The sequence below is a fragment of the Manis javanica genome, chromosome 12 (assembly GCF_040802235.1).
Source record: "Manis javanica isolate MJ-LG chromosome 12, MJ_LKY, whole genome shotgun sequence".
Taxonomy (NCBI): Eukaryota; Metazoa; Chordata; class Mammalia; order Pholidota; family Manidae; genus Manis; species Manis javanica.
In genome coordinates this window covers 106,984,636-107,008,497 of record NC_133167.1, presented here as the reverse complement: position 1 = coordinate 107,008,497, position 23,862 = coordinate 106,984,636, and the positions used below count along the sequence as shown (strand labels likewise).

Here is a 23,862-nt window from a genome sequence, read left to right as displayed (position 1 = left end):
TGGAAGGTGGAAAAATGAGACCCTGAACTTTTCTTCAACTTTCTGAATTCCAAGACACTTCAGTCCGATGACCCTCGCTTCCAAGCACACAGCTCCACACACTGATAACCCTCCATACACTGACCACATGGCTCCTGCCCTCACTGCTGTCTGCTTCGAAAGTCTTTAACCCAGATTCTATGACCAATTATATAAACAATTATTTAAATGTTATTTTTTTCAAGACACTAAATGAAAGTTTAAGGAACAAAGCAATTTTGATGAGCTATCATTTACCATGATCTTTTAGAATACCTCTGTGCCTGATTTAATCAAAACCTGTTTTAGATATTGGATTAAGAGACTGTGGTGGAGGTTGCCATCTACTCACTGAACCCCATTTCCTTTTCTCCCAGGCACAAATTTAGATTAGACTTACAACCTTCTTTGAACTTGTGGGCACCTCAAGACTGAATGTGGCTAACGTAGAAAGACATAAGTATATTTATCAACAGAGGGCTGAGCAGAAAAACTCCCCCTCGTCCCCCTTCTTCTCTCTTCCCTCACTGACCACGTCGGAAATTCTGAGGCCTTAAGGGGAAGATGGCACTACTGGATAAAGGGGTCGGTCCCCTCCCCACTAGCCTCTGTGTACCTGTCCACACCCACAAGTGGACTGTGACTTGAGAGAAATAAATATTGTTTGAGCCACTGAGATGTAGATACTATTTTTCATAGCAATTATCTATCCTGAATAAATGAATAATATACCAATAAAAGAACCTAGTGTCCAATTCAGGTGCTCTCAAATTTGGATTCAAGTGCTGAGCTCTTCAAAAATGCAAACGTCTGGGCTATAATCAGAATCAATTGAGACCACCTCTACGGATGAGCCAAATACCAGCTATTAAAAGCTCTCTGAGTGATCCTGATACACAGTAAGGGTCCAGAACCGCTGCTAACTATGCAGCCGAATTTGCATTCAATCACAGTAAAGGTGGTGTCTCAATCCAGTATTTCATCTATTTCATCATGGCTCATATAAAGGCTATCAATTTTTTATATTGCTTCCAATAAATGTGTCCTCCAATTTCGGGCAAATGTTAGCCTTCCCTTAATTAAAACAAATTTTCATTCGGTCAGAACCAAGTGTTTGAAGAAAAATTTAGTTTCCACCAAGGAACAACTGTCACAGTAATGTAAAAAACGTACTATAGTTTCATGAGGTCTAAGTTTTCAACCATTATAGACTATGCCAATTCTGTTTCAATTCCATAAGCTAATGGCCTGTTTTTCAAAGAATCACCAGTCTATACTGCTGAATATTTAATCACAACACCACCTATGAGGTTATTCAAACACAACTTTTCCAGATGCTGTGGGATAAGCAAATATTATCACACCAACTGAGGCAATCATTCTTCACTTCTTAAGTTCAGCAGTCTAATTCTAAACCATAACCACAAGCACAGATCAATTATATTAAACTTTTCTTTGTGGAGCTCCTCAGTTTTTAAAGGCAGCCTCCTTAACCTGGAGCCACACCAGAAATTCACACGGAGGGACAAGGAGAAGAAAGCAATTTGATCTCACCTTGGCTGCTGAACACCACCAGAAAGATAACCTGTTTATAATCTCCAACAATGAATATGCAATCAATAGCTTTATGCTACTTGTATTACATTGATTCAAAGCATATAATAATAGTAATAACCAGTAGTAGGAATAGAAATGCCAATAAAGCCATCTGCTTGTTGCTCTAGAAGTTTTACAGCTGGTCCTATGCAGCCCAGTATATTGACTATTATGTTTTCTAATTTGTCTCTTGCCCAAATGATAATTAGCAGTATTATTTCATCCAATACTAAAATTCATAACATCTGATTTTGAGCATCTACTAAACCTGGGTACTATGTTAAATAATTTACATACCTTTGATCCATGTCACAAACCTTAAAATAATATCTCAACTTTGCAAAAAAAATTTAAAAAAACAAACAACTTGGAGGCCTCAGTAAGATAATTCAAATTCCCTAAGGTGATTGTGAATATAATGGCAGTAGAAACCTGCCAATCAAAACTAAGGGTAATAGTTAATCATATCTGCTTCAGATTTTGTTTTATTGGGATATCTTTGTTGTAGTGTAAAATTCACCTTAGTCACATAATCACCATTGCTATAATCAAGATACAGAAAAATTCTCCCTAAATTATCCTGTCCCTTTATAGTCAACCATTCACCCCACTTACAGACCCTGTTATGTGTTTTACTGTCCTTAGAAAGTTGCCTTTTCTAGAATGTTACATAAATAGATTGATAGGCCTTAACATCTGGCTTCACTTAGTGTAATGCTTCTGAGATGCATCCATGTTGTGCTATCAGCAGTTTATAAGCACGTCCTTCCTTTTCACTGCTGAGTAGTATTCCATTGAATGGTCGTATCAGCTTGTTTATCCACTTACCAACTGAAGGACAACTGGGCTATTTTGAGTTTTTAATGACTATGAATAGAGCCATTATAAACATTCATTTATAGATTTGGGGGCAAACATAAGTTCTCATTTATGTTAGGCAAATATATATGAGTAGGTTTGCTGGGTCATCTTAAGAGTATATTATCTTTATGAGAAACTGCCAAATCATTTCTCATAAGCCTCAAAAGAATCTTTACAGGAACACATTGCAATTTGTAACTTGTAAAAAGAGAAAAAATCCTCTTCTATTCATATTTTATATGATAGTAAGATTCTTTTATTAAAGTATCATTGATAAACAGTCTTATGAAGGTTTCACATGAACAACTATGATAGCAAGATTTAATACAAAAGATTAGATTACCTTCCCAAGTACACCTTTCTACAGAAAAATGAATAACTATAGTTCCTCTCAAGACAGTATTATTGACGGCAAAATGTCCTGAGTCTTTGTTGAAAATAAAATGTATTTGTTGCCATTAAAGTAACTTCAATGCACTTCTTTTCATTGCTGGGTAACCTAAGCAATGGCACCAACCTAGGCAACAACTTGGCATCAATCATTTTAAAATTAAAAGATTAAGTCCACTGAAAGCCTAGTTATGAATGCCAGAGGAAAAAAGAAAGGAGTGCAAATGATTTCTAGCTTAGATGAGAAATGAACACTAGAAAAGAATGCTTAATTAACTCTACGAAGCTGTTTCCTCGTAAGAGACCATATGCATTTTCCCTGGGAGATGAAACTTTTCTGTAGTTACATATTCAAACACTAAAGAAACTTCATTGAGATGCCTAAAAGAGAGTGAGCAGGACTTGCTGCTATGACTTCAACTACCAGGACACACCTAATCAGCATCCATTCAGTCACTGAGAAGATGACTACCTCAGTCCTTAGCTTCACCTCTGAGGATGCAGAGGTCACAACTGAAATTTGACCGGGAAGCTGTCATGGTTCTAAAGATGCATGATGAAAGGTTTGGCCAGAGTTAATAAAGAGGAAAACAACCACCAACAAAGCAGCCAGAGTTCTCCAACTTGCAGGACAACAAAGTACTGCAAGCCAGCCAAGAGCCTAAGGGCCAAAGATTATACCCAGTGCACCATGATGGGCAAGTTCATTGCTCTGATTGTTGTCCATGACCAAAGACTAGATGTTTTTCATACAAGTGGCCAACCAATAAACAACGAGCTACAGCCCCTGGGACGGAAGAAGAAATCCAGTAACAAAGAAAACAGAAGGCCTCCGCTTGAGGAGCGGAAATGGCTACTTGCACCTCAGTGCTGTAGTCGCTGCAGGGATGGAAAGATCAGACCATGCCCACCAGGAGGGCAGTCTGTGTGGCGAGATGCTCCCTGTACACATTTGCATCTAGAAATTTCACCTGCATGTAGCACCACAGATTCACTTAAGAAAGCTTCAGAGGAAAAGGAAAAGACACAGTTACAGATAACCAAATAGTTTTAAAAATGCTTTGTCTTAATTTTTTTGCTTTGGGTCAGTCCTTTACATAGAAGATGGGACAGAACTGAATGGGTCTTTCAACCCCTAGGATAATAGCCTTCTCCAAGAATTTATCATTTTGAACTTTAAAAGCCAAGAAAGAATAAGGAAGACGTAAAAAATAGGGTGGCGAAAAGTAAAGGAAATGGAAGAAAGCCCCAGAATTAGGGAGACCTAAACGTAAGAATGTGAAATGTAAGGGGTTAGGAAAGAACTCTCTTCTTTGTCCTTCATTTCAATTAAATCATGCATTTCAAATACTGAAAATATGAAAAAGGGAAACATTTTGACAATGCTAAATAACTAGTGATATTTTAAAAACTGTTGATAGCCTGTCATCAACAGCATTTAACTATTCCACATTCTATGATACCTAAAGCTTCAAAAATTTTTTATGACTTAATTGATCATTTGGTAACAGTCCAGGAAGTTATAATCCATAATTCAGTCAGTTAAATTATTTCACTTACAATTAAGTGGATGTCTTTACATCTTTGGGTCAAATGTTGTAAGTTTCTGACTGTATCATGGTAGCCAATGGGAAATTTGGACCTTAAAAGCTTGTTTGGATGTTTTTACATGGGGAGTGGAGCCAAGTGCATAATCCTAGTAAAATGCTCTCTCATCTGGAAAGTTCATCATCATGCATGGTTTCCAGAAAGGACCACTTGGGGTGGCAGGACGTAACGGAACATCTCTCTGGACAAGTAGATCGACACAGCAACACTGAGTCACTGGGTTGCTAGAAGTTATACCGGATCATCCTCCTATTTAATAAGATGAGAGTTGGTATGTAGAGTTTAATTCATTGGAAACTGCCTGAATTGTGAATATTTTCAATCTCTGCTTGTTCTTGATGACCTCTCAACTTTTTATGGTTGGTATTCCAACATACAAAAAGAAAAGTTTTTCTTCCCATTTTCTCTCTTATTTCCTTCCCTTCTACTACATCTGTAATGAAATCCACTAAGTTCCTTATCAGTCCCTGCCGGAAATGCTACAGTTGCATGACCAGGTAATAGAACCATTCTCTCAATCCTTATACCAAGCCTTCCTGCTATCAATGCTGTGATCACCCAGGCTCTTATGGCCAAAGGTTCAAGGCAGCCAGGAATATCTGCAAAAGAGCAGTTGGAGCTCTTGGCCATGACTGAATAAAAGGAAGTAATGATAGGCTGGAATGGAAAGAATGCAATGGCACAAGGCTCTCAGGGCTCTGGAAGGGTGATGGGTGTGGAGTTGCAGTGACAGAGTGGGGGACCAGAGAGACTGTGAGAAGCAGAACCCCTCACCTTGTGTTCTGGGGCAGGGAACCACTCACCTTGTGTTCTGTACAACTGGAGCCCCTCGGCTCATGTACAACATAATGTGAATCATGTCTCTGGGTGTTGTGCAATATTACTGGTGGTGTAAGCATAAGATTTTCATTTACATAGTCAGAAAGTCCCACTTAATGACAATATCCACGGGTGAGTTATGGGAATTAGGGTTAAGGGAGAGTGGTGGAGGAGGAGATAACTCATGCTGAGAGGATTGCCCACACGGACTGAAAATCTCTGTAGATCTTGGGGAATACACGAGAGCAACAGAGTTGGTGGAGTAGTCTATAAATGAATGATGGCAGGGAGCAGGAAGTCAGTCCATCACTGAGGTCAATCAGAAAGCTGAATAGACAAATAGCCTGGACATCAAAGAGACACATTTCTACTAGAGTGTGACTCCGTATCCCATTCCAGAGGTCATGGAGAGTGGGAAAATTAGTAGCCTTCATACAGGAGAGGTGGAGGTGAAGTAAATTCAGATGGGTCCAGGGTGAAGTTCATTCCCCTTCATAGCTTTTTCCTTGCTCTTCTTGGGCTATGACTACACCTGGCCACGCCTGTTTGACAAAGTCACAGACTAGCAGCTTCTCTTCAAGGTCCCTCATTTAGAAAGCTTTCCAGGATGGCTGCAGCCTCTACTGATCTCTTCCATTGTTGACCAATGGGTTTAAATCATTATATTTACTCTAGATCTTTATTACCTAATTTTATAAAATTCTCAAATAGTTTTCTGGGGGCAAGTTTAATATCTATAATTAATGCATAAGTCCTGTTAGAAACAGAAATTATACTTAGTCTGTGTTGTTCACTATACCATTATGTGAAGAACAAGGGTGGACATGTGATAGATCCTTAAATACTTGCTCAGTCAAATCAGTATTAAAATACATTTAAGAGGATGCCTTTTTGAGAGGAGTACTTTTTTAACTAATTTTTTTACTTTCTTAAAATTTTTCAGCTTTGAGATATACTTGACAAAATTATATATAGTTAAAGGATACAACATGATATATGTATACATTGTGAAATCATTACAATTGAGTTTACATATCCATCACCTCATATTGTTATCTCTTCATTTTTTTTATGGCAGAAATGCTTAAGATCTATTCTCTCAGCAAATTACAATATGGAGTACTCTTTTACCATGGAAGTGTTGTGATCCTAGGTACAATGGTTTTAATATGAAGCAGTGAGATATGTAAGTTATCATTGCTAATTTAAATTTTTTACCTTCTTTTGAGTTGAGTATCACTTCTCCTCTCAGTTTATTTAAACTGGGATGTACTTATTGTGTTATGTGAAAGAAGTCCGTTAAGGTAATTGCTGTGAAATGATGAAACTAGTAACACTAATTTTTCTAGTGATCTCTACTTTATTTTTACCTATGGAACCAATTACTTAACAAATTGTGCACTTACACTAATAGCTGCTCTGACCTTTCCTCTCTAGAAACCTGTCACCTGTGAATTTACTTTCTCAGGTATAATTAACAAATAAAATTGTATTATTAGTAAATTTTCCTGTACAAGGAAAGAATGTATAAAACCGTAACAACAATGAATAACATTTTCACATATGCTTCATATATCTAGTTTCCCCTTGTCCTGAATTTTTGTCCTTTTTGTACTAGTTAGAGACACTGAGATGGGAATGCAGGAAAGTCCCTTAGTATCCAATGTTCATTATCTGTGTTCAAATCTGAAACATACAGTTGGCTTATCTGAAGTTATGTTGACTTATCTCCATGATAGAAAATGTCTACTGAAGTAAATATATTATTGTATACTTGGTTTTCAGAGTTTTTTGAAAACACAATTCCACTTCAGCACTCTGTAAAAATAATTTTACAGAATTATTTTTTTATTTAATAAAAATAGCAAGGACAAAATACTACACCCAGAAGGAATAAGCCAGCAGTGATTTGTATTCCATTTCTATATTTTATATTTTTCAGGTATCTCTTTCTCTATGTCCTTCTATTTCTTTTTTAAAAATGTTTGTTTGGAACTTACAGACTATGATTTAACCATGCAGTGCCTGGTTAAAATAATTTCCCGCCTGTAGAGAACACTGTTGATGGCTAAAACACCATTTCTAGGACTTACAAAATAACTCTCTTTTTATTATAACAACCTCACAGGACACTATCTTGTACTCACATATATAAAAATTAAACAGATAAAAAGAAATTCAGAAACAAGAACCACCCCCTCCTCTAAAACACACACACACACACACACACACACACACACACACACACAGAAATACACCTCAAACGTTTAGGACGCTACATACAGACCTACATGTTCAAATACATCAACTAGTTCCCTCACTTATTAGTCCTATATAATTATTATGTAATATATTTATAATAATATATAATGAATTATAAGTGAGCAACATAGCCTAATGTAGCCTCAGATAATTCCTTGAAATATGGCATGTTTGGGCTTTTTTATTTTATTTCAGTTGCTTCTTTATCCTTACCTGAGAATGTATAAAAAATATAACTAAGGCCATGTAAAAGAAATACACCAAGATCTCCTGGTTGAAGAAAGTCTGGGTTGAAACCACAAAGAAATTACTAAGAAGGACAGATTTGTTTGCAATTTTGAGAAATGCTCTTCAGGAATCTGACGAGGATGTGGGCACCAATGTGGTATGTTTATTCATTGCTTGTCTGTGTGACAGCTTATAGGTATTTGGAATTGAAAGGGGTCTTACAGGCAAAACGTCTTTACTGGACATACTATATAGCAACTTAAAACAAGTAGCATATTCTTTCATTAAAAAAAAATCCACAAATGCCATAAAACCTTTTCATAGAGAAATATTTTTTTACTTTAAAAACTATGTTTAAGTAATACAAAATAAGCTCATATGATTAATCACTTTGTAATACATTGCTCAGGGATAGTCATTCCATTCACAAATAAGTGCCATAACAAATACAGAGAAATTAAGAACATAGAGAAAAAAACAGACTTTCATCAGATGCAGTGTTTACTACACTCCAGGCACCATATTCTCCCAGCCACGTGTAAAAATGGGATCATTAACTGAGCATTTTTTACATTCAAAACTCTTCTTAAAATATATCCCCTTTTTATTTCCTACAAACATCCCTGCAAAATAGATATTATTACTGATATTATTCCCAACAATTATGCACCAAGGCCCAAAAGGTTAAGTGACAAAAAGGCCCAAGTTTCACGGCTAACTAGTAGATAAATAAGGATAAAAATGTGTTGAAATGTTTATATTTGAGCTACTGCAAACTGCCTCCAGGTACATGGTTTGTCCCATATTTGAATATCATCACTACTCTCATTTACTTCATATTTTAAAACAAAATTTATATTTTTAGTAAAGTACATTTTAAATAAAACTTCAAATCTCTACCATAAATAAAGGCAGTATTTCTTATCTTAAAAACAATGATTACCAATATCTCAAAGTCTAGGGCCTGCCCTCTCTTTGTTATAAAGGGAAATACCTGAAATATCGTTGGTACTTTTTAATTGTTTGACCTTTTTTGAGTTGAGTATAACTCAATTCAGTTTATTTAAGCCAAGATGCATTTATCCTGTTCTGTAAAAGGAGATGTGTTAAGGTAATTGTTGTGAAATGAATAAAACTAATAGTACTAAGTTAGGATTTCTTCTTGATTTACTTAAAAGAATTGGAAAAAAATTGAAATGAGAATAATTTTATTACTGTAAGATTCAGTTTTACTTAACGTCATGTCCTTGAACTACTTAAAATAAGATCATGCCCCACCTCAAATGGAAGGCCAATAAAAGAGTGTTTGGGAGCACAGGTTGCCTGAGTTAAGATACCCTCTCTGCCATTAACGAGTCTGGTTATCTTGGGCAAGTTATTTAAACCTCTCTGTGTAAAAATTAGAATGATAATTATAACACTTATAGGATTGTTATGAGGATTAAATTACTAAGTACTCATAAGGCACTTAAACAGTGCATGACACACATAAAATATTTTAGAATATTTGTTGAATATATAAAACAAATATTTTGCATTGTACTAGTACACAGCCCATGCTTTGGAAAACACTAAGGCAAATCATGGAACATTTTCATACAGTAAATAACACGTAAGCTGGCCAATGAAGGATCAATAGCTTCACGTTTCCGTGGAGAAACAGGGCGCAGCCAGTCAAAACAAGCCCGATCCGACAGCTGGAGCTAGGACAACGCTAAGGGTAAGGAGATGGAATTTGTAGTTTCTCTTGGTTAGGGAATAAAATGCTTGAGAGAGAAGAGCACGAAATCAAGTCAAGGGGGTAAATGGCACAGGAGGAGCTGTGCTGAGATGGGGGGCTGTTCTATCTTCACCTGGGGGGTGACCGCAGGAGGCTGAAAGAGGGGCACTAACTTCAGAGGAAAGACCACGAAAGTCCAGGCAGGAGGGGACGAGGCGCTGGATAGAGGCGGCTGCAGTAATGATCAGATAGACAGTGTGGATGTAAGAGACGTCATGACGTTAGATCAAGAAGGCCAGGACTATTCCAGAGACCTCAGGGAAAAGAAGGAAGGGGGCAAGAGGGGAAGGGGAAGGGAGCAGCGAGAACTGGTAGCTGGTGGAGGATGAATCCATGGTGAACAGCGGAGGCTGGAGGCCTGGTAGGGGGAAGGAGCTGAGGGTCAGCACAGCAGGCAGGTGATGACGGGGAGGCATCGGCACATAAACACGTGAAACCAGGAGACTGGAAATCACTGGGAATTTGCAGGGGAAGAATGTCTGTAAACTCTGGAGAACATCAGCCTCCCTAAGGCTAAGGAGAGACCGGTGAGGAGGAAGAGAGGGCAACTATGAGACTCAGTAAGGAGAACAGTGAAAGGAAACCAGAGTAACAGCTCTTGGCGATATTCTTAGAGTTAGCAAAGGGATCAGACGTTGAAAGTAATGGATCACAGGCACAAATAAAGGACTAGCAGTTGTAATGGAGCTCAGTTAGCCGAGAGGGGCGACTGGGAACAGCTATTTCTCAGCGCTCGCCCCAGACTTCCTGCCTCCAAAGTGGTGGGAAGGAAAGTTAGCACTGCAGATTCGCCTCTCAGGCCCAAACCTCCTGAACCTGAATCTTGGCAGCAGGACCCAGGGCTTAGTATTTAACATACTCTCTAAATTATTCAATTAGACATGAAATTAGAGGTCCTATAATTTTTATAGAAATAACAACAAGAGATGTTACTGTGCTATTACGCAGTTTTGGTGTGCCATACACGTTATAGAGTAAGTAGTGAGTGACTATTCTGACAGGTTATCTTAACAAAGTAAAGAAGAATCTGTCTTAACCACAGGTCATAGTGCTTTCTGGGACCCTAGTGCATTATTCCGGCTGTGTTGGGAATTGAGGCCAAGCCCTTATTTCTTGTTGGGTGGTGGTGGTGTGTTCGCTCTGTCATGAGCAGTGTGCAAAGAGCATCTGGTTCACATTATATCCTCATTTTCTCATCTCTCATCAAACAGTTGAAAATAGGATGCCCTCAAATCTACCAAGCTGAAACAGTCAGAATCTAATTCTCTAAGTTTCTAGGTTGATACTAATTCTGTCCTTGAAGTTAAACTCATCTCAATCATTCTAATTTTTCTTTATTTTTCAATTGTCTAGGAGAAAGACTTCTGTTTTTGTAATCATAAATGACAGCTCTGACCCTTCCCAGTTAAGAACAATAAAATGAGATTTACATGTGACATTTTGTTAAATCAAATCTTATATATTTAATGTAGGAACATATCTTCCAAAAAATAAATATATTTAAGCCTATACTTATTTTTAGTTGAACTTCTACCAACTCAAATTATGTATTTTGTATAATTAACATGTTTTTGAAAGTTAAAGCAAGTTTCTAAACAGTTTAACCAGAAAGCATTTAGTTATTATGACAAAAGAATATGGAAAAAAGGATTTATGCTGACTGACATTCCAATTTATGACACAAACTCAATTCCAAGTAAAATAAACACTTATTTACAAAGGCTTTAGAAACTTCAGACTTAAAATAAGAAAGATGAGCTGACTTTATTTGAAATTATTTTTTAGAGCTGAACCTGCATTCTACTAATACATTTCCACCCAGGCATGAATCTCCACATTCGAATTCACATCAAGTTTTAGTGTGACTACCTAGATTTCTTTGTATTTCTAATTACAGATTCAGTCTTCATCACATGTGTTTCAGAAAACTTCTATTCAGTTGTGGACCTGATGATGTCTTACTCTGTAAAGCACTCTTAGGAGACACCTCTAGTAGGAATGAGATCAAATGAGCTCGCTCTCTAAGTTCTTCTCTCCTTGTGAGCATGTTGCTCCACAAATCAGGAAGGGGGATCCAAAGCCCCTCCTCTTCAATCTGCTTGTCCTCAATGATTTTTGTGACCAATAGAATATAGCAGAGGTGATGTTCTGAGACTTAAAATGTTCTAAGTCACAAAAATCCTTGCAGCTTCTGCCTGGGCTTCTGAGAACACTTGTTCTAGAGAAGCTCCTTCTTGGAAACCAGTCACCTCTCTGTGAAAAGCCCAAGCCCTTGAGGCAGCCCTAACTCAACTCCCAGCTAAAAGCCAGCATCAACTGCCAGGTATACGTGGGAGCCACCTTAGAGGCCAGCCCAACTAAGTCTTCAGATGCCTGAATCTCCAGCAGATACTGGGTTGCAAAAACACAAGACCTCCAACAGGAACTGCTCAGCAGTCAGCCCACAGAACCATGAGAGAGAACAATAAATTGTTGTAATTCACTAGTTTTGGGAATAGTTGTTATGCAGCAAAGATAATCAGAACATTAGTTTATCTTTCTCCGCTCAAGTTCCAACTACCAGACTTTTATAATGTTCTAGGAAAAATAACATACTAGAGGCCAAGTGACCCCGGCAAGTTTAACCCAGTATTCTAACATCATTAAAATGTTCTTGATTTGCTTAATGGAAATAGCTTAACCTTATCTTCTTTACATGTTTTTTCCTCTAATTGTTATAGTATCAAGATCTGAGCTACATCAATTTATAGACTCTTGCCCAACCCCCTCCTCAAACAAAAGAGGAAACAGGATCCCCAAGATTTACATGACCCACCCAAAAACATAAGAGATTGTCATCTGTTCCTCTGCTTCAAGTCTTTGGCTCTTTGTACCTTGTTCCTAACTGTCTCTAGGGGGTCATACTTTTCCTGAAAAATCAAAAATGAGGTTAAGACACCACCATGTCTCATTATTCTTTGCCTAAATTTGCAAACAAGTTTATAGATCCTTCACCAAGACCATTTTTATTGAAACTGAATGAGAGCAAAATATTTCTGATTCATTTTCTTCTCTTGTCAAAATGTATAGTCCCCTAAATCTAACACAAATTTTAAAGGGGTCACATTTTTCTGTTCCACTTTTAGGGCATTTCATGCATATTATGTGGTTGATATCCCCCTTCCTGCAAACAGTCTTTGTCCTGTCTCTGCCTGTTCCTCAACCAGGACTCCCTGTACTCTCACCCTTAAACAGACAATTCGTTATATGAACTTAACCTTCCACAAAGTTGGTAACCCTCACATCTTTGTTTTATTTCTTGGTCTTGTGCTCTGATTAAAATCTCATTATGTATTTCCAACCTACTAAACATTTGTGTTTAGATGTCTAACCATCACCTCTTAATTAACACTTCAAAAACAAAATTAATCTTCTGTCCAAGGAACCCAGAAAATAAACCATCTGGGTAATGCTTTAAATATTCTATCAAGGGAACCACTATTACCCCAATTGACAAGATTTCAAATCTTCACAGAATACCTCTTATTCATCTGCCTCTTTATTGATTAATTCCTAATTTTTTAGATTTTTTTGTTAGAAATATCTTTCATCCATCTTTTTTTCTCCCTTTCCACTATTGCCACTATTCCACTATGTCTGGCCAGACATCGTATTATTCCAGGATTACTGTAACACTTGGGACTACCCTCTCCAGTTTATCCTTTGTCTTAGGCAACATTGCTCAATTTACCCTCCTTAATCACTGGCCTCATTTGAACTCGTCCATGCTCCGAAACCCTCCATGACTCCCTATTTTCTATTGTGTGTACTAACGTCCTCTACTTCCTTGACCTCTGGGTTACTTTTGAAGGCTCTCCAAAATCAAGTCCTGTCCTGTCAACCCAGCTCCACATCTTTCTGCTCCCTAAATACACTTTCTTTCTGCTTTGAAAAGGGGCCCCTTATTCTATTTGGAAATATCTCTTCCCTTCTCAAATCTTCCACATACCTCCAAATCAGGTTCAATACCATGCCCTCCATGAAACTTTCCATCATACCACCTGTGGAACTAAATAATGTTCAACATCATTTTTAAAAAAAGAACAGTAAGTATTGTGGTTTAAGGAGCAATTACAAATATTTCTGCCCTGTCTCACACTGGCACTTGAAATTCCACAATTAAGAGAGCTTGCAGGATAAAGTTAACCTTACAGCTAAAACGTAAATACTCTTAGTGAAGAGTTAGTTCTGATTTTTTTAGTATGATTTAGTAACTATTTCATCATATCCTTTCTGAAGGGAAAAATTTGTGGGCTGAGGGAAAACCTTGCTGCATACCTAGATAAACTAAAGGTATTATGAAGTAAAGAAAATAAAAGGAAACAAGAGATGCTAAAATCTCAATTTGCCTACTATGCAAATAACCTTTTTTCTTTTCTTCATTTTGGAATTAGCCTTGTGCATCATAGACATAAATCTAAGTTATTCAGAATATATGATTGACCAATTAGTCTCATCCTTCTATGATGCTGAAGTACGGATTACTCCTTCTGAAAATGGCAAGGATTGTCATTTCACTCCATGGAACCATCTTCCTGTCTTTAACGATACATTTCAGTTGTCATGACACCAGGAAAGGACGATTCAGCTTGCTGCCATGGTCGGGCATTCTCCAACGCTGTTTGTCCCCCTTATCCTAGCAATTTGGACTCCAATGCTCTTACCCCCTACTACCACTAAATAAAAGAAGTTCTAAGTAATGAAGTTCTATGCTTTTCACAAATTGAAAGAGAAGAAAGATGACCTTAAGTGACCGAGTGTTTTCTCTGTACTTTCTGGACATACTCCTTCCTTCTTTCTCTCATCAGCCCCCAGCTGCTCAGTGGCTCCTCCTGTTTCTGGACAGCATGTCTCGGTCACTGTCCTGAGTCCTAGCTGCGTACTCTCATTCCGCTGCTGCGTACCTGCTCTGTCTCTACTTTCTTGGCCTCTGGGTTCTCATGCGCTTCCTCCACCCACTCTCCTACAGCCATCTGATACCCACAGGCTTTTACTGACTGCAAGTACAATAGGAAAAATGTAATCGGTTGGTGGCAGAAGAAGGAAGAGACAGATTTTCGTATTTGTCAGATTACAGACAGGCAGGAGAACACAGAGGAGCTGGAGACTAAGCTCAGGACTATGCTAAAAGCTCAGGTGTTAACGCCACCTCCTCTCCTCAGTAACACCTTCCTGTAACTTAGGATCACACAGACTTTATCCAAGTGGACTGAAGGAAACTCCAAGACTAACTGGAGTTTGAAAATGCAACCTAGAAAAATGATTAACTTCAAAATTATGAGTACTTTACCCTTTGGTAGACAGTCCACTGAAGCTCACTGTTGGCAAAGTAAACAATGTCATTCTAGAGATTTTATACTGGATCCCAATAGCATCTCAATGCTCTTGAGAAAGTAAATGAATAGATACATTAAGTCAATTATTTTGGCTTTCCATTTATGAGCGCTTTTATCCTCCATGTGTTTGCTATTCTAACGAAAGTTTATATCCCCACGGACAATGAAAGAAAGGAAGGGTGAGCTTGAAACACATTCTGCCACAATTCAGAAGGGGTTTCCGTTTTCCTTTTTAACTTCAAAATATTCCTCTGTTTCAGAAAACTTTTAAAGACCGCCTATTTTGGAGATCACTGGCAACACTGTTTTATTCAAAGGCCCTAAAAATGGGTCTAAGAGCTCCGCGTCATGCAAGAAGACACTCTGAATGTTTTGACCACAATTAACATTCAGAGGCACAAATGCCCTCAGCTTCCTTCTCTTTTCCTTTCTTCTAAGTTGGCCAGAGTCTGTGCACTCCCCCGATTAGCAGTCAGAGCAGCCCCCACCCTTGCAGCCTGTGGGAACTTAGGAATTTCAACCCAAGCACGTCTATCCCAAAGGCCTCCTTTAGTCGGGAAGAAATCCCTCGCAACAAAGGACAAGGGGGAGGCCGGGGGAGGGGCGCGTAATGGACTTGGACAAGAAAGGCGAATCTGGCGTTGAACAGGGAACCCGGGCTGCTCGTGGGCCGTCACCAGCACCCGTGGAAACGCAGCACTGCGCGGCCAGCTGTCTGCGAGCACGAGTCCTTCCTTCTCGCGGCCTCCCCGCCCCTCCTAACACCCTGGGGACCCCACCACGGCGGACTGCGTCTGCACTGCCCCATTCCCACCTGGTTTTCCCAGCCCTCCACCCCGCCCGGCCACATTCCTGGGGCTGCTCCGAGCTGCCGGCTAGACTCAGAACAGTGGACTCCGGCTAGAAACTTGGGCAGCGATGACCTGCGCGAACTGCGCCCGGCGACGTGAGCCGGGGGCCGGGGGCGGAGGAGGACGCCGAGCCGTGTATCCAGCTCTCCAGTACAGACAATCAACCTCCCGCCCCAACTTCGAACCTTTGTGCAAATGTTGCCCTTAGTTGAGACAGGGGCTGGAGAGAGTCTACAATGTTGCCCTGCCCCGGCACCTTCCGGCACACAAACCTGTAGCCAATGGAAGTTGTAGGAAGTTTCCGTTTCTCCAGCCCCATCTCAACTTGCTCCCCGAACTGCACCCTGAAACGCGGGACACATAGGGACGGCGAGGTCCCGGGATCCCACCCGCTCTCTCCAATCCCAGGTGCCCCAGTCTCTGGCCCTCCAGGGCGTCCCCGGCGCAGCGCCCCCCGCGGCCCTGCCTCCATGTGCCACCCCGTCCCACCGCCCCGCTCCCAGGGGAAGTCCCGGGACAGGCGGCGAGCCGGGGGGCTACACCACCGGACGCCGCGCCTGCAGTCCAGGGGCCGTCGCCGCGCCCCCGCGCACTCACCCATGGCCCGACGTCCTCCTTCTGCGTCCCCGGAGGCGCGCGAGTGGCCGGGCGCCTGTCCAGCTCCCGCGCCGCGACAGTGACAGCCTCGCCCCCGCGGAGTCGCTCTGGTCCCCGCGCCGGCGCGCCCTCCTCTTCCACCTGCGTCCGCCCGGCCCGCCCCCGCCCGGGCCACGTGCAGGCACCGCCCCCGCGGTCCGCCGAGCTCGCGGTGCACACGCCCCGCGGGCGGCCCGCAGCCGGGGAGCAGCCCCTACCGCGGAGACTACTACGATTATTCCAGAAGGCAGGTTTGACAGGATGATTTTTACATTCCCTGAGAGCGCTCATCTTCACTATACCATTGTCCCCCTTTACTGATGGTACTGATAAAGAGCAGGGGAAGAGAAAATTCTCCCTTTAATGTGTGTTATGTCTCTTCTTCTTTCTTCGGTGTGAAGTGTGCTTGTTTCTGTAACCTGGCAAGGGTATAAAGTCCTAAAAGCCACACACACATCATCATATGCAGAAGTCTGTAAATAAGCGACTCAATCCAACTGGGAGTTGGCTGCAGCAGAAAAAACCACCGGGCTTAGCAGCTGGGTGGAAGGGGCTGTGCTCCTGGCTCCACTGAAACTCAGTTTCCTAATTTGTACAATGAAAGATCTGGGAACCATGATTTCTAAGGTCCCTTCAAGCTATAAAAATAATTATATATAATTGTACCGGTTACTGGCCTAGTGCATTCAGGATTCATACCCGAGAATTTCAGTGAATCTGTTCCCACAGTGTTGTAACCTTCTTTTTCATGCAGTGCACACCCTGAGTATACAAATCTATGCCATGAGCAAGTGGAAGAATTAAACAAAGTGGACAAGGTTACAACCCTTTCATGTCCTTTCTAATGGGAGAGGACATAATATGAAAAATAATTAAGAATATGTTTAGCAGAAATACGTCAAGAAATGCAGAGGTATCGTTAAACTGGCACAGAAACATTTGCACAGCTGTTTCTCACACAATGGGAGAGGTAGCTCCTGGGAGGGATGCTGCAAATCCAATTGCAGTTAAATGGAAATAGAAAGTTATTCTTGTGGGTGGAGAAAGGAAGTAGCCAATAAAAGTTAAGTGTTCGACACAACATTTGGAAATGCATTGCCATTCTGGAAATTAACTGCCCTGAACTGTGAGTGCAGCAAAGGCCATCACTTACACTTGGGATCAATAAAGATAAATGATGACCGTTTGCAGATTATATGTACAGCTTTTGTATCACCACAGACAACTTACCACTTCCTGAGGATCTATTTCAAGACATTATAATTTTAAAAATTAGAACTATATTTTTTTCCGTGGAACTGTTTCATGATTCTGAAATATGAAATAATAATAAAAATTAAGGGCAATTCACTAACTGTCAGGCACTATTCCAAGGCCTTTACATGAACTTGTTAAGAGATGCTGTTGTTTTCACTTTTCAGATGAGGAAACTGAGCTACAAAGAACGAAATCACTCGCCCAAATTCACAGAGGTAATAAACAGGAAGGTGAGATTCAAAGCTAAGCAGTAAGACCCCAGAGTCTGTGATGTTAATTGGTTCACCATGCTCTCTCTCTCAGTATCTATGCGTATTGACACATGCTTGAGAAACATGGTGCTATCTTCCAACTTTGAGTATAATTTATAAATATTGTAGACACTTTCAGTGACTTATAAGAATTTTGAAATGCACTAAAGATATAACTTATTATATACTGCCATCTAATAATCAAATCATGATGCTGTCTTTTGGCTGACTATAATATATCAAAAGTATAGTGTTTATATAATCTATTTTACAGTGACCATATGAATGGGCATCAAACTTCTGGATCTTGGATATAGAGAAGCCATTATTTCACCTGATATTTAACAAATTGCATAATTTATTATGTAATAATTTAGTGGGGATTCACTAAAAATGTCAATTTGTCGACTCAATTTATATCTTCTATTCACAATACCAGCTCCCCAGCATTTCTGCTTTCTCATGCCTCTCACCTACTTGTCTATCAAGTCTGAGGATTCTGCCTCCACTCTCTGCCCACTCATTCCTCATCTCCAGCCCCACCCCAGGCCCCCTCTTCATAAGTCCTGTGGGGAAGAGACTAGCACTTCTTGTTTAGATTATGGAGGTTTTTCTCAACCATTGAACTCAAAATCAAAGTTTTTGCTAAATTCCGACATGAGTGGAGAAGTTTCATCACGTATTAGATTGCAGACTACAAGGGTTTTGATCTGGGCAGAGAGTGACTGTCAGTCATTCATTGCACATTTTATCTGTCAGTCAGATATCATTCCAACATCACCATGGTTTGATTCATTTAGGGAGAATGTAGAATGAAAAGAACACCAACAGCGGGGAATCAGAACACACAGACATTTAATAACTGGGCAAGAGATGCCCAGGAACAAGAGGACAAAAGAATAATCTCTGGCTAGGGGAAGAACCCAGAGGGAGTCCTCTGAGGACAGTTTCACAAAGAAAGGAGTGGCCAACTGGATTAGAAATCAGAGACAGAGTGAATAAGATCAGACTGAAAAGCCCCTTTGGGATCTAAAGTTCACCACAGTGAAATTAGGAGTTAAAAGAAAGGAAAAAAAACAGTCAATTCGAATTTAAATGGCAGAGTGCCTTTCAAAAGACTTTGAAAATGTGTGAGTTACACACGTCTATATTACTGGAGAGAATGAGTGGAAATAGTTGACAGATGGCCATGAAAGCCAATCAGTGTAATTTATATGTGAAAAAGTCAAGAGGAAGCCAGGAATACTTGAGCAGGATGTCAGATGATGAAAAGGATGTTTTAAAGAAATGAAACTTGTTTTTCTGGGAGTGGAGATTCCATCCACTAGTCTGTATCTCTTTTATTGTTGGCTTGCTTTTTGTTTGTTTCTTGTAGGCTTATAAATATTGGAGTGGTTGTTTCATAGCAATTGTTTTGTTGGACTACAAGAGAATTTTGAAGGATTTGGGTCCCTTGCAAAGTTGTAGATAAGGGTCTACTGATGGCTGGAGCAATAGAAATAGCTGTAGCTGTAACAGGGTGTTGTTTTTTTAACTATTGCATTTAAACTCGTACATAAACTATCATATATATTTGCATGTGTGTGTGTTTCTATAGAACCAAACCTCCTCCTTTAAAAACATGGAAGAAAAGGGAAAGTGATCAGGAGACTGGAGAAGTGTCTGAGGGGGAAACAGCCTCTGAAGTTTCCCCGGGTGCGGCGGAGGCAGGGCGTGCGGCTAGGACCATCACTTCCTCTCTGCTTCCAGACTGCTCCTGACAGTCTTTTAAGCTTAGCAGTTACTTTGGAAACAATGCTTTTGAAGGTCAAAGCGGTGCTGGATATCCTTAGTTTGAGCCCATTGTGGGAACATGAGCATTTCGCACACCTTGGTCCTCCACTGCAAGCAGTCAGCTCAACAGGTGTGCAATGCAGCAGAGCAGCCAGCACTTCTTCCTGAGCTGAGCTGCCCCCCACAGCTGCTTGGCACAGCGCCTGGCCCAGCTCTAGCGCTAACTTCTTGGGCTCCCTGAAGCTCATCATGTCAAGCTCCCTATAAAATGCAGGGAGCATAGTTTGACTTCCTGACATGCTTTTTTATTTTATCACTGCCTCCCCTTTGCTGCCCACCATGTGATGTTTGCCCAACTTTGGTGTGTTTTCCGTTTCATGCAGTCTTTTTGGGCCAAACTGAAACCCAGGTATTGTGGACAAAGTTGATGTTTTCCAGTGGCCCCCTGCTAGTCCTAGCTGTTGCCTGAAGAAGAGCCTGCAGTCACACCATCAAGCAAATTCCAGTGATTATGCACCTGCACCAGTTGCCAGACTGGAGGGAGCAGCCTTTGAAAGACCCACCCTGAGGGAAGCTGGCTCATTCTTGGCCTCCAACAGGGCTGCTGGAGTTGTGGGTGGAGGGGGAGGCCCCAGGGCCGCCCAGGGGCTTGCTGGGGACACATGTCTTCCTCTCCAGGCAGCAGAGGACGGGTAAGCGCTCTGGACGTGCTGCTGATCTTGCCGACTCTTGGTCCTCCTCGGCTACTGGTTTTTGGTGTTGCTACTCTGACTTCAGAGAGTGAGAATAAGTCATGAGTGACAGGCTCACTGAAACTCAGCTGCATTGGGTTGGCAGAGACTGTGGGGGCCGGGGAAGGAATGCACTGGTGGTGGTGGGGGGGCCAGCTGAAGGCAGGGGCCTCAGGGTGGTGGTGTTGCCCCATCCCCCATCTCGTTGCCTTGGACAGATAGGAGGTCATAACAGGGTCATAATTGCGGCCTGGATCTTCTCACGGGGTTAACCCATGGACACCATCACTCAGTCTGTTGGGATCCTTGAAGTCAGAGACTTGTGCAACAAAAAGGCTTTGGTTTCTCTCATGGCCCATGTTCATCCATGGGTCCTTCAAGATGTCCTCTAAAATGCCTCTCTTGCTGGGATTGAGGATGAGGAATTCTTGAACAGGTTTCATCTCCATGACCACAGAGAGTATGATGTTCAGCTTGGTGCCCATTGCCACAACCCCTTGAGGTCCTGTCCATCGCAAGGCAGGAACCCAGAGTCCAGCCTCAGAGGACAACTCCCAGGCTCCCACATCACCACGGGGCTGATGTGCTTTCGTTGAAGAGCTCCAGGGCCGCATAAGGGGGCTGCCACAAAGGGGGCCCAAGGCCTGCAATGTCAGCTTCTAAAGGCAGGTTTGCTGTTTCAGGTTCCTCTCTCTGTCAGTTTGGGCCACTGTAACAGAACGCCACAGACTGGGTGGCTTAAACAACAGACACGTATTTCTCCCAGTCCTGGAGAGGCCAAGGTGCTTGCAGACGTGGCTTTGGGAGCAGGCGCTTTTCCTGGCTTGCAGTGGCTGCCTCTTCTCTGTGTCCTCACGCGGTGGAGACAGAGCAAGCTCTGGCCCCTCTCCCTCTTTCAGTCTTGGGGACCACACCCTGACAACCACGCCTGAACCTAATCACCTCCCAAGGGCCCCACCTCCGAACGCATTCACACTGGGGGTTAGAGCACCAACATGTGCATTCAGGGGGGACATAATCAGCCCACCGCAATCCCTGTGCACAAGACACTTCTCACGACAGGGCTGCTTAGCAGACACGGGTGGACTTCTCCTCAGGTCTCTTCCTCTTTCTTGCTGCCATGGGCCCTGAGGCAATGGGACAGTCCCCACTAGTTCACTGTCAGACAAGGTGGAGTGTTTCCTTGGCCTCAATCCCAATCATTTCATGAAGTAAAATTATAGGTACCACAAAGTATATACCCTGGTGGTTCTCTAGAGAACCCTGCTAATATATTATCATCCTGTCTTTTGTATTGATGAACTGGTCATTATAAAGGGATCAAAACACAATACCAGACAAAAATAAATACCAATGAACTAAGTAAAAAAAGAAAACATGAGAAAATATGAGTAAAGAAAAATGGAGGAAAAAATAAAGACATGAGAAAAAGAAGAGAATAAAGAAAAAAGTGAGAAAAAAATAAAAGAAAATGTGAAACAAAGAATAAACAAAGAAAAATGAGAAAAATTAAAGAATAAAGAAAAATAAGAAAATGAAAGAGGAAAAGGTGAGAAAAAGAAAAAATACAAAAATGACTAAAAGAAAAATGAGAGGAAAAAAGTGTAAGAAAATAATGAAAAGAGTAAAAGGTGGGGAGGGGGGTAGGAAAAACTACCAAACAGACAAAAAGCCAAAGAGAAAAAAATGTTGACTTTGGCCAAAGTCCCTCAGGTCACCAAAAACCAGCTTCCTGAGCCCGGAAGACACCTGGCCCCGCCAGACACCAGACACCTCTGGAGGAACCTGGAACCCCAGGTCAGGGCTCCCTGTGGACCTCCCAGAACTAGGGTAGTCCACAGCAGTTTTCTCACTTTTTAGTCACCAGAACTCATAACTCTTTTTTAACAGTGTGTGTGTGTGTATGTAGAGGGGAGTGGGGGAACTCCAAAGAGCTCCATCCCACCCCAATTCTAGGGAAAAAGAAAAATTTTTCTAATATCCTCTCATCATGAACTGTTTACAGTTTTAGCAAACACCTCTGCTGTCACTAAATGTTCCTTAGAAGCTTTATAATCAAACCTCAGAATTATAAAAGCTCTCAGAATTCCGTTAGTCTAGAGCAGAGCTTCCAAAATTGTTGCATGTGTACAAATAACACTGGGTCTTTCAAAGTGCATATTCTAGTTTGATAGGCCTAGATTATTAGAAGCAACATAGCACACTAGTTTGGAGTCTAGAGTCTGAGTTTTGGAATCACCAACCATCACAGACCATCTGGGTTCATATCCTGTCTCTGCCACTTACTAAATGGGTAAATAATGAAAATGGGTAAATAAATGAAAATAATGAAAATTTAAGTGGCTTAAATTCTCTCTTCCTCTACTTCCCCTATCCAGAAAATAGCATAATTATAGTACCAACTTCTAGGTTACTTTGAGTATTAAATGAATTCATACATATATAAATAATATAAATAATAAATAATATATATAGCTCAAAATAATATATATTCTATATTTAAGTATACACATGCTTTTATATAGTATGCATGTATTATATAAATTATATGTATACACTAAACTATAAATTATGCACATGATGTAATATACATAAATATAAATATATATTTATGGCTTGAAATCACCTATTTTAAAAGCTACTTTTATTGCTACTATTAGTTAGGAAAGGCAGAAGTTAGAATGATATGTGTGAAAAGTGTGGCTTCTGCATGTAAAATAAGCTCATTTAACAATATGTCATTCTGTATGCCCCAAAGGATATGGGGAAAAGATAACAAATTTCACTTTCAATCAGTTGTGAAATGTAGTCCAATTACCAGAAGCAAATGAGATGTAATTTTTTCCACCAATAGAGCAGTTTCAAATGCTGTACGTTTTAGATATCAAAAGGACAAAAATTATTTGATTATCCTAGAAAAAGTTTTTTGAAGGCTTTCATGAATCTATATAAATACAGTATAATAAATTATTTCAGGACATCAGAAACGCAGTAGTTAAAATGCAATTCCAGTGAGACCTACATTTAATGTAGAAGAACCAGACACACCTTCTCCTTCCCGTCTATAACACCCCTGCTGTGAGCTCTGCAGTAGGAGGTTTGCTGTGGCGTAGCTGTGGAGCCAGCCTTCAAAGCCACATTTTAGCCATGTTACTCTAATCACACCCCATGTATTTCCTTAAAGAAGATAAGTACTCTCAGGTTTCTTTATTGATTTGCTTCTTTGGAGATGCCCGGCGTTATGTTTTTAGTGCAACAGTTGAATTATCATCCTGTCTTTTGTATTGATAGATCAAATATGATTTAAAATTATTTGATTCCACATGACTTGCTCTAGGCCATGGGGGAAGGAGGTACATTTACGAGAGAACACCCAAGGCTTATAAGGAAGGGACTGCATGAAAGGTCAGATCAACGATTAACAAT

The 23,862-nt window shown here is 40.7% G+C and overlaps 1 protein-coding gene across 1 annotated transcript in view; it reads right to left on the bottom strand.

The window, feature by feature from the left end:
- Nucleotides 1-16,584, bottom strand: part of GPM6A (glycoprotein M6A) — a 238,611-nt gene extending 222,027 nt beyond the window's left edge. Inside the window, exon 1 of the mRNA XM_036996129.2 lies at nt 16,386-16,584. Coding sequence (XP_036852024.1) covers nt 16,386-16,389 — 4 coding nt within the window. The 5' untranslated portion in view covers nt 16,390-16,584. The remainder of the gene's footprint in view (nt 1-16,385) is intronic.
- Between the last annotated feature and the right edge of the window lie 7,278 nt (nt 16,585-23,862).